The 13,103-nt window shown below is 40.9% G+C and overlaps 1 protein-coding gene across 1 annotated transcript in view; it reads left to right on the forward strand.

The window, feature by feature from the left end:
• The window catches only part of LOC103998626 (pentatricopeptide repeat-containing protein At4g04790, mitochondrial), a 62,522-nt gene that overhangs the window by 30,579 nt on the left and 18,840 nt on the right, over positions 1–13,103 (forward strand). Inside the window, exons 9-10 of the mRNA XM_009420157.3 lie at positions 5,302–5,400; positions 6,288–6,407. Of these exons, the coding sequence (XP_009418432.2) occupies positions 5,302–5,400; positions 6,288–6,407 (219 nt within the window). The remainder of the gene's footprint in view (positions 1–5,301; positions 5,401–6,287; positions 6,408–13,103) is intronic.

Here is a 13,103-nt window from a genome sequence, read left to right on the forward strand (position 1 = left end):
CTGAATACCATATCGTGTCGATGTACCAATCAGTTGTCGGTACGATACGTATCAAGTTGCACCAAACGTACCGACACATTGTCATGAACTTAGTTGGTTTTTCCTAAGTCGTGCGGCACCCTTGCGTGTCCGTTCGCAAAGGTTACTCCTCAAAATCTTCTATGGTCCTTTAGGACCTACAAAAGAGAAAACAGGTTAGAGAAAGCATTTCATTCGGGATCCACAAGCAATTATTTCAACAAATACTTTATAGCCAATGCAAATTATAACCATAGACTTCACAAGCTCTGAACGGTCGCACAACAAAGGGTCCAAAATGGTCCACTATAGACCGAAATGCCCACAAGTGTCCATATGACACAATCTTCATTTACAAGCCTAAAACGGTCACCAAAGCAACTAAAATGGGGCTGCCAAGCCTACTGTCAGCCCTCTATATGCTGTGCAAAGCATGAACAAAACCAAAAGACACGGACATACATGAGCATTACATTAAACACCCCGTTTACAATTTTGTCCATGATATTCGCTCCCACTTATTCCTTCAACGTCCTCATCGAAGCCTTTGCCGACATTGTATCTTATTGCCTTTGCTGAGTCTTCAATCTTCTGTTTCAACTGCAACGCGCCTCTTGGCTCCCAACTGCTCTTTGTCGTTGTTGTTGAGTAGTCGAACTTTGATCCGCTATGTTACTTTAACTCTTTAATGACCGACTCTAGTGTAGGGTCGGCTGAGTTATGCTGATCCTTGTTGATTCCTACGGATCTTTTAGATGAAGGAAAAGACCTTCGTTGTTATACGCCAGTCTCTTTCACATCGGTACCACGTCTCTGTGTCGTGTGGGTTGCTGAATGTGATTGAGGTGTCTCGTCGCATGGCTCGATTCTTTCAACGGTGCAGCTAATACTACTGCCTTCCCCTTTGCCCTTGCCTTTGTGCGCTGAGCGGGCAATTATGATGGTTGTGTGTCTTTAGTTCCTTTAGAAGTTTGATTCAATGTTGTCCGGCTCCTTCCGCCACGTTCTGACTAAGGGGAATCTTCCTCCTACTAGGGATGGTCTTCCTCTTCTTCTATTGCCTTGGTGATAAAACACGAAGGACATGGAGGATCTCTCGCCTCATCAAGTAAAGGATCCTCTTGGTTCTTCATTGCTTCGACCCACTCTAATATCGGCTGTGAATCTTCGTTGTAGTACTGGAGGTCGATGGGATCAATCTCTGGTTCCTCTGGCTCCTTGTCCAGCTCGGCACACTGCAACCTTAGTTGCACGTTGTAGTGGATATATACTAGCTTCTCAAATCGTTCATACGATAGTCTGTTTCAGACCTTCATGTGAATCAATGTGAACGTTGACTAGTTACATTTGCAACTACTAGAGGTCATCGTTCGTGAAAGTACACAGACAACAATCTTCCTTAAATTTGATGCATTCCCTCCAAATTGTAGCCACCACTCGATTATAAAAAGATATAAATGACTTTATTAACATAACCAATATAGTTTATAATCCTAGCAAAGCTATACTAGGATCTATATTGTAATGACATGATACAACTACAACATCGGAGAATGAACCGATTATTTCTCGGAATAATCGACCCTCCATAATAGCATCGATTGTATCAATAGTTTTTAGCAAGAGTTGATATATAAATTTCTTATTGGTTACAATAAATTTAATTATGTTCTAAGACTATTTCGAAATTGAATGGCTGAATTTTAATAATACGTTGATATATTAAAAATGTTTTGGTTCATATGAACTTCGATCTTGCAATCGATGATCTGTAAATACTGATCAACTTTAAAATAATTTGTAAATGCTTTCTTAACCTCCTCTCTTATTATAATTAGCATATGTTTAAGATAAGGCATTTGGGGATGCTTGTCCATATTAACCTTGCAGCGGACAATATAAAGTGGTTCCACTACGATGAGTAAGAAAAGTCCTTTTCACCTTTTTCCATAGCTCGATCTCAAATACCTAGAATTAGACCATTCTTGTAAGGTGATCATTATCTTGAGGCCTTGCCTCTTTTGTTGCATTGAGTTTAAGACAATGAAATTTATAACAAATTGAGTGACTCTGGATCGGAGTATCTCACCATTTGTATCAAAGAGTGGACCCAATGATGATTATATATAAACTTTGTGATCGATTGTTATCGGGCTACACACTTGCTGACTGATTGTAGTTCATCAATATCTTTTAGCATTAGGTCCATGCAATGAGCTGTACATGGAATCCCAAACAATGGTCCTTTTTTTTATTAATTGTAAATCGACCTTCTTGAAATTAGCTCTATTGTTGGTGATTATTTGGACAATGTACTATAATATGATCTTCTCTAATACGGTGTCCATTAGGTTTTCAGTATAGTTTGTATTTTGAATCTTGTCGGAAGCATTTACTAACTTATGAAAAATCTCCCGTCTGTTGTAATACACAAGAAAATTGATGATACTCATTCTTGTTGGCACTGTCCAATTGTCACACATTAGTGTCACCCTATGTTCCTCCCATTGTTTCTTGAAGGATTTGATTCGATCCTTTAGTTCTGCCACCTCCTTATCTAAATTCATGCCATGGATCTCCTTCGATGTTGGAGGTTGGATCCCGACGCTAACCTTTTGAATAAAAGAGATCATGCTTTGATGATATAGACCGTGGGTTATGTTTGCTGGAATCTTGTAGAAGTTGAATCATTTTTCAATTGTCTTCCCAATATCTTGCTTCTTTTCTTTTGTATATGCATTGTCAATCCATGTTTGCTTCGTTATTTGTGGAGGATAGACTTGTCGATCGATATCAATAATATTTGGTATTGACCTCTTGCTAAGTCCTTTAATAAAATCATAGATTCCACCCTTTCTCATGCTATCGATTTGACTCCATTGACGAGGAGGGGTAGTTGGCTGTCTCATGTTGGCCAACCTTTGGAATCCTTGGCGTAGACTCATTGCCAACGCTATGCTCCTATTGTGAGCCAGGTTGTTGATGCCTCGTTGCTTCCTTGTACAATATATGTTAAATTATGATGAATTCATAATCAAATAGACTATTCATAACATTAAAAACATTTAATACCCCTTAATTAGCCATCTTTTACCACAATAAACATGTCAAACACTCTAATAATTATTAAATACATGAAATTGACCTAATAAAGGGTCAAATGATGATAAATTTATCATTAAATACACTAATTACAACATTAAAAAACTTAATTAAACCATAATTAACTCTATTTTATTATTATAAATATGTTAAACACCTTAAGAGACATTAAATACGTAAATTTGATCCAATATAGGTCACATTACGATGAAATCATCATTAAATACACTAATCACACTATTACTATATTTAATTACTCTTTAATTATTCTTCTTTTATTAGTATAAACATATCAAACATACTAATAGGCATTAAAGACATTTAATTGATCCAATATGGGTCAAATTTCAATACCATTGTATTGAAATACACTAATCATAGCATTAACAGTTAATTAATCCCTAATTAGTCCTCTTTCATCACTATAAACATGTCAAACACCCTAATAGGTATTAAAGACATTGAATTGACCTGATATGTGTCAAATTTTGATTAAATCATCATTAAAACCAATAATCACTGTATTAAAAAACTTACTTAAAATCTAATTAAACCTATTATACCATCATAAACATGTAAATCATCTTAATATGCATGAAATACAAAATTTGACCCATTAAATGTCTAATTTTGAAAAAATCAGCATTAAGCACACTATTCACAACATTAAGGGCCTTAATTACTCCTTAATTAACGCTATTCTATCATCAAAAATATGTCAAACAACATATTAGACATTAACCATATAGAAGTGGCTTAATCATATCATAAATCAACAAAAATCTAGAAAGAGAATACATACCTATTGATTAGAGTGTTTTTCCTTTGACTTAAGTGTTAATCCTCCTAAATTTGATCCAATCCACAAATTACAGTTTTGTTGAGTTTAAGAGAGTGAAAATATGAGAATGTAAGAGAAATATGAGTGACAAGGAGTTTGAGAGAGTGAAATGGGTTGAAAGAGAGGAATCTCGACCCTTGATCGGTATCGGTCGAAATCCGATCGGTATAGGTTGGTAACGATCGGATCTTGACCATTCCAACCGGTCTAGACCATGTTTCACCTGATCTAGGGTCATGCAACATGTACCGCCTGGTACGAGATGGTCCGCATATTGATCCCTTGTCGGACCAATACATATCACCCGTATCGGGTGGTACGCTATGGTACTTGAATTTTGGATCTCACAAGCAAATAAAGGCAACTGAACTTTTGTTAGGCAACTAAGCACTCTTGTGAATGTGAGTGGTCGCTGATGGATGATGCATAACGATCACTAGGCACTTGCAAGAAATGACACAATAGGGCTTGCTTAATAGTTAATACTACTTACCACCCCTCCTCCAATTTCTGAATCTCCCATCCTCCTTGTGCTGCTACCTAGGGGATTCCAAGGAGCTGTGATAGTTGACATTTTGTTGGTTGCTCGACTTGGTTGCAACCACGTCGGTAATATGGGGAAAAGGGGTTGTTTGGCCTGGTTTCGTTTGAGCGATAATAACCGGACAACTCTGCTTGTGAAGCTTACAAGGACTTAAAACACAAGCAAAAGTGAGGCTGCTAGAATACTGCAGATTTCTCCCTATACAAAACAAACCAATAATGGTCAGATGGATACGAGTAAGTGGCGATAGGCATACCAATTTAATGCAAATTGGTACCAGTCAGCTTACTATCCAATAAACCTAGTGCAGTAAGGTCACCACTTGGTAAGTTTGGTTTCTGGATTGGACTGTAAAAACTAGTCTGTACCAAGTAGTAAGGTCAAACCTTTAATCCTTGCTTTGATGTGTTTTCTCACATATGATGTATAGTTGCCTTTATTGATATAATAACCACCAAAAGCTACGTGTGTCTTATTTCATTTCAATACTATAACGCACATAATTTTCCTGACAGTTTGGAGTCTCCTTGGCAACATTGATTGTCCAGATTTATACTCTTATCAGTGTAAACCACAAGGCTATGTTCTGGTCAATCTCATGCATGTCAAATTTAATTTTTCAAGTGATTCACATTGATTAGGAAGTATTGTGGCTAATCTAATGAAAAGTAGTTTTTAATGGTATGAATAAACTCGTACTGTGTTCTGTGGACATTATCTGTGGTTGTTGTATTGTGAATATCCATCTTGTTGCTGTTGAATGTTGATACTTAGCGGAACTTTGCTTTCTAACCAGTTTGAAGGTGCTTACAATCTGCTAGCATATGCGAAAGGGATGAACGAAATGCCTACTACAAGCATGTATAATATTATCATGGCTGGGTATTTTAGGGAGGTAAGTACTTATTTTGTTGTTTTGTCATTGTTCTTTGTAAGATGAAGCAAAATTGTCCAAACCACTGTCTCTATAATTGATAATCTATTTCTATTACTATGTAAAACTCATGCAAACTGCAGAAAGCCATGGAATTTCCTCAAAAACTAAGTGCACAAATGAATATTCCAAACATTTGAAAAAAAATTTCTCTTTGCCCATTTTTACATGAATTCATATAAAAACTTGTGCATTTAATTGAAAAACCATGCTACTTGTCTAAAAGTTCTTATATGAGAATGTAGTTAGTTATTCAATCAACATGGAGCAGCTAAAGAACCATTTTAGAACCTTTTCCAATACTAATGTGGATCCTCCAAGTGAAGAGAGTGACCAAGAAAGGCCTAGACAAAAGAAACATTATGAATGGTTTGGTTGTAAAAGTTCAAAAGATCTTTTCATGCTAGCATTGGTTCAGTATAGGTATACTGGATGGGACACCGATCTGTACTGACCGATTCACTGAAAATCATGGACTGTTATTGAGCTGTATGTTCCAGTTCCCATCCTTGATCAGACTAGCAAATACTGGATGATACTTGATACTTAATAGTCCTACTGGTATTTGAACCTAATACATATGTAAGTAGATAAAACTTAAAAGTACAATAGCAAACATTACTTCTTAATCCTAAAAGGCTAAAACCAAGCTAGGTTGCACTGATGCAACTTTTTATGGCTGGTATCTTCTTGATCCATTTGCTTCTTGACCAAGAAGCCTAGTGGTTCTTCAGTAAAGTCTGGCATTACCTTTGGTCCTTCGTAAAATGGATATCTTTTAAAATAATACCCTTTTTTTTATTGTCTATCTTGGTCTCTTATGTCTTTCTTTTTTTCCGTATATGTAGCAAAATTATTATGGAGCACTTAATGTTCTCAAACAAATGGAAGATGCAGATATAAAACCAGATTCCAAGACTTTCAGTTATTTGATAGCTAACTGTAAATGTGAAGAGGATATTGTCAAGGTTAGTATATATCAGATTGCATTATATCTGTTATTGTGTCATTGCAATGGACGATGCATATTATTTGTTTCAGATTCATGGATCTTGAATCCCACTGTAGATTGTTTCTCCTATTTTTGTGTTTCGGTTATTTAGCCTTTACTGATGCATTTGCATCGACCATAAATTTGTATGTCTAATCTTAACTTGAATATGATAAACTCAAATTGTGTGCCTTTTGTGGTGGATTTTGACATGTCCAAGAGGGAGAAAGCTATAGGTGCTATAATAAAGTTGTTTTTTTGTGACCTAGGTGAGCAAAGCTTGACTCACAAACACAACCTCTTAAAGGCTTGCATTGACCCTCCTAGACCCTGTATTAATGGAGCCTTGTGCTGTGCATTGGTGCCCTTTTTCTTTTATTCTTACATGTCTGAGTAATTAATGGCAATGGCACAGTGATAATTTCTATTGCTAATGCTAGTGTTCAAAATTTTTGGGGAGAAGTATAGATATTTATATTTTATATTTTTGGACATAGAAAAGGCATATTATATGATTACTAGCTATGCTGATCAATGTCAAGGGACTTCTACTTTTCTGGCATGGTATAGGCATATGGTATTTGTGTCCAGAGTATTTTGATAAAGAAGGGTACCAAATTTGACTTGTTTCAGCTGGCTCAGACCTTTGTTACTAGCGTGATAATAGCACTGGATTGCCAAAGTTAAAACCTTCTTCTTAGATACTAAAATGATATTTACTGTGGCCTACTGGGGAGACATACTGGATCATTTACTTGTTTGGATCAGTTGAGCCTTTATCATATAGTTATGCCCCAACTGCCAGTCCTCAAAGTCAATATTTGTCTGCAGCTAGTGTGATAGACTTACATTATCAAGTTGTTGTAGAGATCATTTTAGCAGAAGACTACAAGCAAAAGGAACTTTGTCAATACTAAATCAGAAAATAGAGGTATATAGCAAAGAGAGAAATTTTCAGTGCCTTGAATAAATTAATGAATGAAAGATGAGAGGAAGAGGTGCATCGGGAATTTCTGTTTGACTATCTAATACACTTATGTTTGAAGATAATTTTATCAGAAATTCACTGATCTTCCTTGCTTTCTTAAGCCAGAATGTTGGGTAGTTTGAGTGCCTTATAAGGAAAGAGTGAGATGATTACATTATTCGTTTGTTGAAGGTACTCACAATGGATAATACCAATGTGGTATTCATTGGTGACAAAAAAAGACTTTTAAATACAAAAACAAAGGAACTTGAGTTGATTTTGAATCAATCGTACCCAAGAATACAACAAGGGAAGCCCCTTCTAGAAAGCGAGAGAATATGGTATGCCTTGGATGGTCTTCTTCTTTAAGATAAAACATGGGAAGGATGAGTTGTTTTATAAGGAAAGAATTGTACATAAAATGATGAATAATTGTTTTCCATGGCTAATAAATGTCCGAAGAAGACATTCTCTAACAAGGGAATTTGAATTGGTTTGAACTAGACATACTCGGGAGAGTAACAACTAACAACCATGGTTCACCTTATCATGTCGAAGTATTGGTCTTTGGTTGGACCGGTACGTACTGTTCGTGTAACATATACATCAGTACATGTCATTAAACCCAAGAAAGGGATTTTATCGTAATTTTATAGTATATAAATTAAATTTGGTACTGAAATATGCATTAATAAGCCTCTAATTACCCACTAAACATGGTGCCTAGATATCCTAATTTATTGTTGTCTATGCCAAGGTCTAAACCAATAACATATATTTGGCTTTATGTTTATAGCCTCGTCAATATTGATTTGACTTCCTGTCACGGACAAACTTCGAAACAGGATGTTTGATGTAATGCTTATGTATGTCCGTGTCTTTTGGCATGTTCATGCCTTGTACAACATGTAGAGGGGCGGCCGAAGGCTTAATAGTCCCATTTTAGTTGGGTTGGTGGCCTCTTTAGGCTTGTAAATAAAGGTTGTGTCATGTGGACACGTGCGAGAGATTTTCGGTCTGTAATGGACCATTTTACCCTTTGTTGTGTCACTGTTCAGAGCTTGTAAAGTCTGTTTGTAATTTGCATTGTCTATGAAGTGTTTTTCAGAGATGTTTGCTTGTGGATCCCGATTGAGGCATTCTCTCTAGCCCGTTCTCTCTTTTGTTGGTCCTAAGGGACAATGAGAGTCTTCGGGGAGGCTGACCTTTACGGACGGACACGCAAGGGTGCCACATGACTTAGGCAAAACCAGCTAAGTCCGTGACAGATGGTATCAGAGTGGGACAAGCACTCATAGAAACACTTAGCATGCAAACGTGGGGGACCTAGCGGGGCTGCGTTGAGGGCAGTCAGCACACGCGCGACCGTTTGGGGGAAAACGGGCATGGAGATGTAGGGAAAAGGAGTCGCTCAGAGGAGCGGGCATCCGAGATTGGCATTCAGAGGAATGGCCAACCCTTCGCGCAAGAGGCACCACGAGAACAGGCAAGCTTGGAAGAATGTGGAGCGCACAAAGGTTGGGATGGCTGAGTTTGAGCTACGGCTCAACGTTGACAATCATACTTGATGGTGCTCAAGGCAAGCGAGGCGCTTGGTAAAGGATGAGACCATTCAAGGTGGAATGAGTTGCTCAACGACCAAAAGAGTTCTGCAAAGCTCATAGAGGTGAGGGGAATTGCTAACTCGAAGAATTTGGTACTCATGCATGGGTTTGTATGCGGACGATGGAATGTTCGTGGCCATCCCAAAGCGACCGAAACTCGGCGCCATGGAGCATTGAAACTTTCTCTTCGGCATGTGAAGGATACGTCCGTAGGAGGCTGAAGTGTGCAACGAGTTCAGCATGTTGCTAGGCCTTGAGGGGTGCAGCGGGGACTGTATTGACGAGGAGTCGCAATCTAGCAAGTGCGTTTGCAGGAGGCAGAACAATGCACAGTTTGTTCAGTAGATCGGAGTAGTCCAAGGGGATGGTGGTCTCCGAAACGAAGAGAGATGTTGCTCCAATGGGATAGTTATCCAGGAGGGATAAGTCTCGGCTCTCCAGAGGGAGAATCATGTGGGACGGACCTCACATGTTGAGGAGGAGTACCTCAACAAACAACAACTCCACGAAGCTCGATGGACTGAGCAAGCGGCGAGGAATCGTCGCATGATCTCGCTTGAGAGAATGCATTGGTGGATGCATTGCGAGATCAAGTGGGGGAGCGGCCTAAAAGCAACTTAAATGAAGGCACACTTGGAGTCGATATGGAGATCGGACTCAAGGGAGGGCTGACCCGTGGAATGGTGGGCGCGAGGGCCACCATCAACTCAATGCAAAAACGAGGAGCAGAGCAACTTGGGGGTAACTTGGCGAAGTATTCAAGCCGCTTGAAGGGAGCCATCATAGAAGTTGGAACATGGAGCAGAGGCACAGTGCTTTCCTTAGACAGAGGTCAAGGACATGAACTCTTGCAGAGGCAAGAGTAAGATCATGTTGTTCCATGGGTCCTTCATTCTGACGGAGCGGACTCATCTTGCATGGTGCCAAAGACGAAGGGAGCTTCGGGGCACATGCACCTTATCTCGGAGAAGCATTTGATGGAGGAACTAAGGCGACTCAATTTGCGGAGGCGAAGTTGGGTACAGAAGGCCTTAGCACGGGGCAAGAGGACGCAGAGGCGGGTGCTCTTGAAGAATATGCCACAGTGTTGTCATTCAAGTTGCCATGAAGGAAGCGGTGCGCAGCGGAGATTGTGCTGGTAGGGGCAGAGGCCCAGGATCATGACAATGGTGCACAAATTACAGTGAAGTCGGTGGACTTCGGGAGCTACTAGGCGACGGACTATCCTAGAGCGGTGCTTCATCTAGGTGTGACCCAAGAGTGGGTGGATGAAGGTCGATTGCCAAAGGAGCGAACAAAATCGAAGGTGGAGGAGACCCTACGATGTATTGGCAGAGGCCACACATGGAGGGTTCACAATTCGAGTTTATTCCACAAGGATCAGAATGCAATGGAGATGTCACCAGGAGGCGACATGGTGCAGCGGATCGTGGTGGAACAGTTCGTGGCAATGCGATACACACGACAGAGTCCCGGGAGGGACTAGATCATATGGAGGTATGATCGGGAGCTACTAGAAGCTCCACTTCGGTGAACAACACGACGGCAAGAAGGGCTATAGATTCAAGGAGTGAAGGCCATGGTACCGCAGAGGCGGGTCTTCCGGGCGTGCATCGAATTTTGCATCGGATGAAAACCTTGGTCATCAGCATATGGGGGCTGTGTTCCACTAAGGGAAAAGTTCGAATGTAAGTACCAGTGAGTCCCATGGGAGGGACTTGATCATGCAGAGGTATGATCGAAGCAGCTGGAGAGTTGGACTGCTCCAGAGCTCATATTCGCTTAAGGGAGCCCGGTAAGTCAGAGGACAAGGTCGAGTAAGCGAACGCTGCTACCAAAGAAGCTAAGGAGAACAGAATCGGTGCAAACCCTACAATGTGATGGCAGAGGCCATGCATGGGAGTTGCAGTCTGTCTTTCCATCGACCAAATGGACTGCTTGGAGAACACAGAGGTGTTGAAGCAGGGGGTCGAAAGGGGTGAGGAAGCAACGACGAGTCCAGAGGGACTTAGCTACCCAAAACCAAGCATTAGTTAGAATGGAAATGGACTCGGAGGAGTGCCACAGAAGCATATCTACTGATTGTGAAGAAAAGGGATTCAGATGCGAGGCGACGGATTATAGGGCCATGGGCATGGCAGTGCCATGGTACCGCAGAGGCGGGACTTCCGTGAAAGTCATTGATCCCTTGCTCTCATGGAGGGAGAGCGCTTGGTCGTGAAAGGGGCCGAGGAGGCGGAGAATGCAGAGGCAATCTCCAAGTACCGAGACAAGGCTGAAGGGCAGAGGCCGAAGAACTTCGTAAGACCGGTGTCAATGTGCTTCTCATCAAGATAGCCGAAAGTGAAGGACTTCAGGTCATGCAAGAGTGCATAACAAGGAACGAAGCAGGCAGTACGCGGTGCTGTACCTTTGCTACTCAGAGGAGTAGGCGGCAGGGTTGATGGAGAAGACGGTACAATCCTAGAGGCGACCAAACCTATGAGAGAATTACTCCAAGTTAGGGTGAAAACTTCCTGCATTCCAGAAGTTCGATGGCATTGAGAAGGTGAATCACAGTAACTAACTCAACGCAAGGAGTGCAAACACTTCAAGTGCTTCAGAAGTGTGAGCAAAGAGCAAGCGAAGGCTAGTAACCAGCTCGATGCATGAAGTACAACCTCGAGGAGGCGGGCGAAGTCAAGTAACCTTTGCCTTCTCAACTCTTAAGAGAATGGGCGAAACTGAGTACCCCAATTCTCTTATCTATCCAGCAGAGGAGCTCTGTATATGTTCAAAGACCCTTCGAAGATAATGGAAGACAATAGTTGTCAAATCCTCACCAACGGTGATCAGTGCTACTGAGAGTAGATTGTCCGCTTCATTTCCCAACGAAATGCCAATCGAAAGCGGAAGTGATGCGAACCTACTTGGATGTGACAACTAAGTGAAGGAAGAGTCAATGAGCAAATTTTGTGGAGGAAGGACCCAAAACTTCAGAAGTTTGTGAGACGATGCTCGTTAAAGCTCCAACAAGCATCCACCCAGTTCAAGCAGCATGAGGAATTTGAGAGACTGACGCAGTAAGGATGGTTTTTTCCTTCATCTGGGGGATCCGCAGGAATCAACAATGATCAACACAACTCAGCCAACCCCACACCAGAGTCAGAGTCATTGGTGAGTTGCAGCAGCATGGCGGATCAAAGGTTCGACTACTCAAAAACAGCAGCGGAGAGCAACTGGGAGCCAAGAGGCGCATTGTAGCTGGAGTAGAAGATTGAAGACTCAGCAAAGGCGAGGAGTTGCAGTGTCGACAAAGGCTTCAACGAGGACGTCGAAGGAATAAGTGGGGGAGAATGTCACGGACAAACTTCGAAACAGGGGCGGCCGAAGGCTTAATAGTCCCATTTTAGTTGGGTTGGTGGCCTCTTTAGGCTTGTAAATAAAGGTTGTGTCATGTGGACACGTGCGAGATATTTTCGGTCTGTAATGGACCATTTTACCCTTTGTTGTGCCACTGTTCAGAGCTTGTAAAGTCTGTTTGTAATTTGCATTGTCTATGAAGTGTTTTTCGGAGATGTTTGCTTGTGGATCCCGATTGAGGCGTTCTCTCTAGCCCGTTCTTTCTTTTGTTGGTCCTAAGGGACAATGGGAGTCTTCGGGGAGGCTGACCTTTGCGGACGGACACGCAAGGGTGCCGCACGACTTAGGCAAAACCAGCTAAGTCCGTGACATTCCGGTAATTTATTTGGGATTCTAAGATTTCAATAAGATTAGTGTTTGTACAATATTCAGGACTCATGGTTCTAATTCTTAAAATTATGGCTTGAGTCATGGACCCTTTATCAGTATGATAGATACATCTATAGCGATAATGATATATTGTGGTAAAAAAATGTAACGGGCATGGTGATGAGGTGACTGAGATTTTGGACAGTGCAGTATCTGACCATTCTACGTCACTCAGGCCATTACTAAACTCAGACCAAGTATCATAGATTAGACTGCATAAATCATGTTTAGCAAAGACTAACACATGACTGAGAGACTAATGCTGGAGCTGCCTTTCAAAATATCTAGGGTGTTTGTAAATGTGCATTCAATACAATGGTGTGGTGTCAAT

The sequence above is a fragment of the Musa acuminata genome, chromosome BXJ1-1 (genome assembly GCF_036884655.1).
Source record: "Musa acuminata AAA Group cultivar baxijiao chromosome BXJ1-1, Cavendish_Baxijiao_AAA, whole genome shotgun sequence".
NCBI classification, from domain to species: Eukaryota; Viridiplantae; Streptophyta; class Magnoliopsida; order Zingiberales; family Musaceae; genus Musa; species Musa acuminata.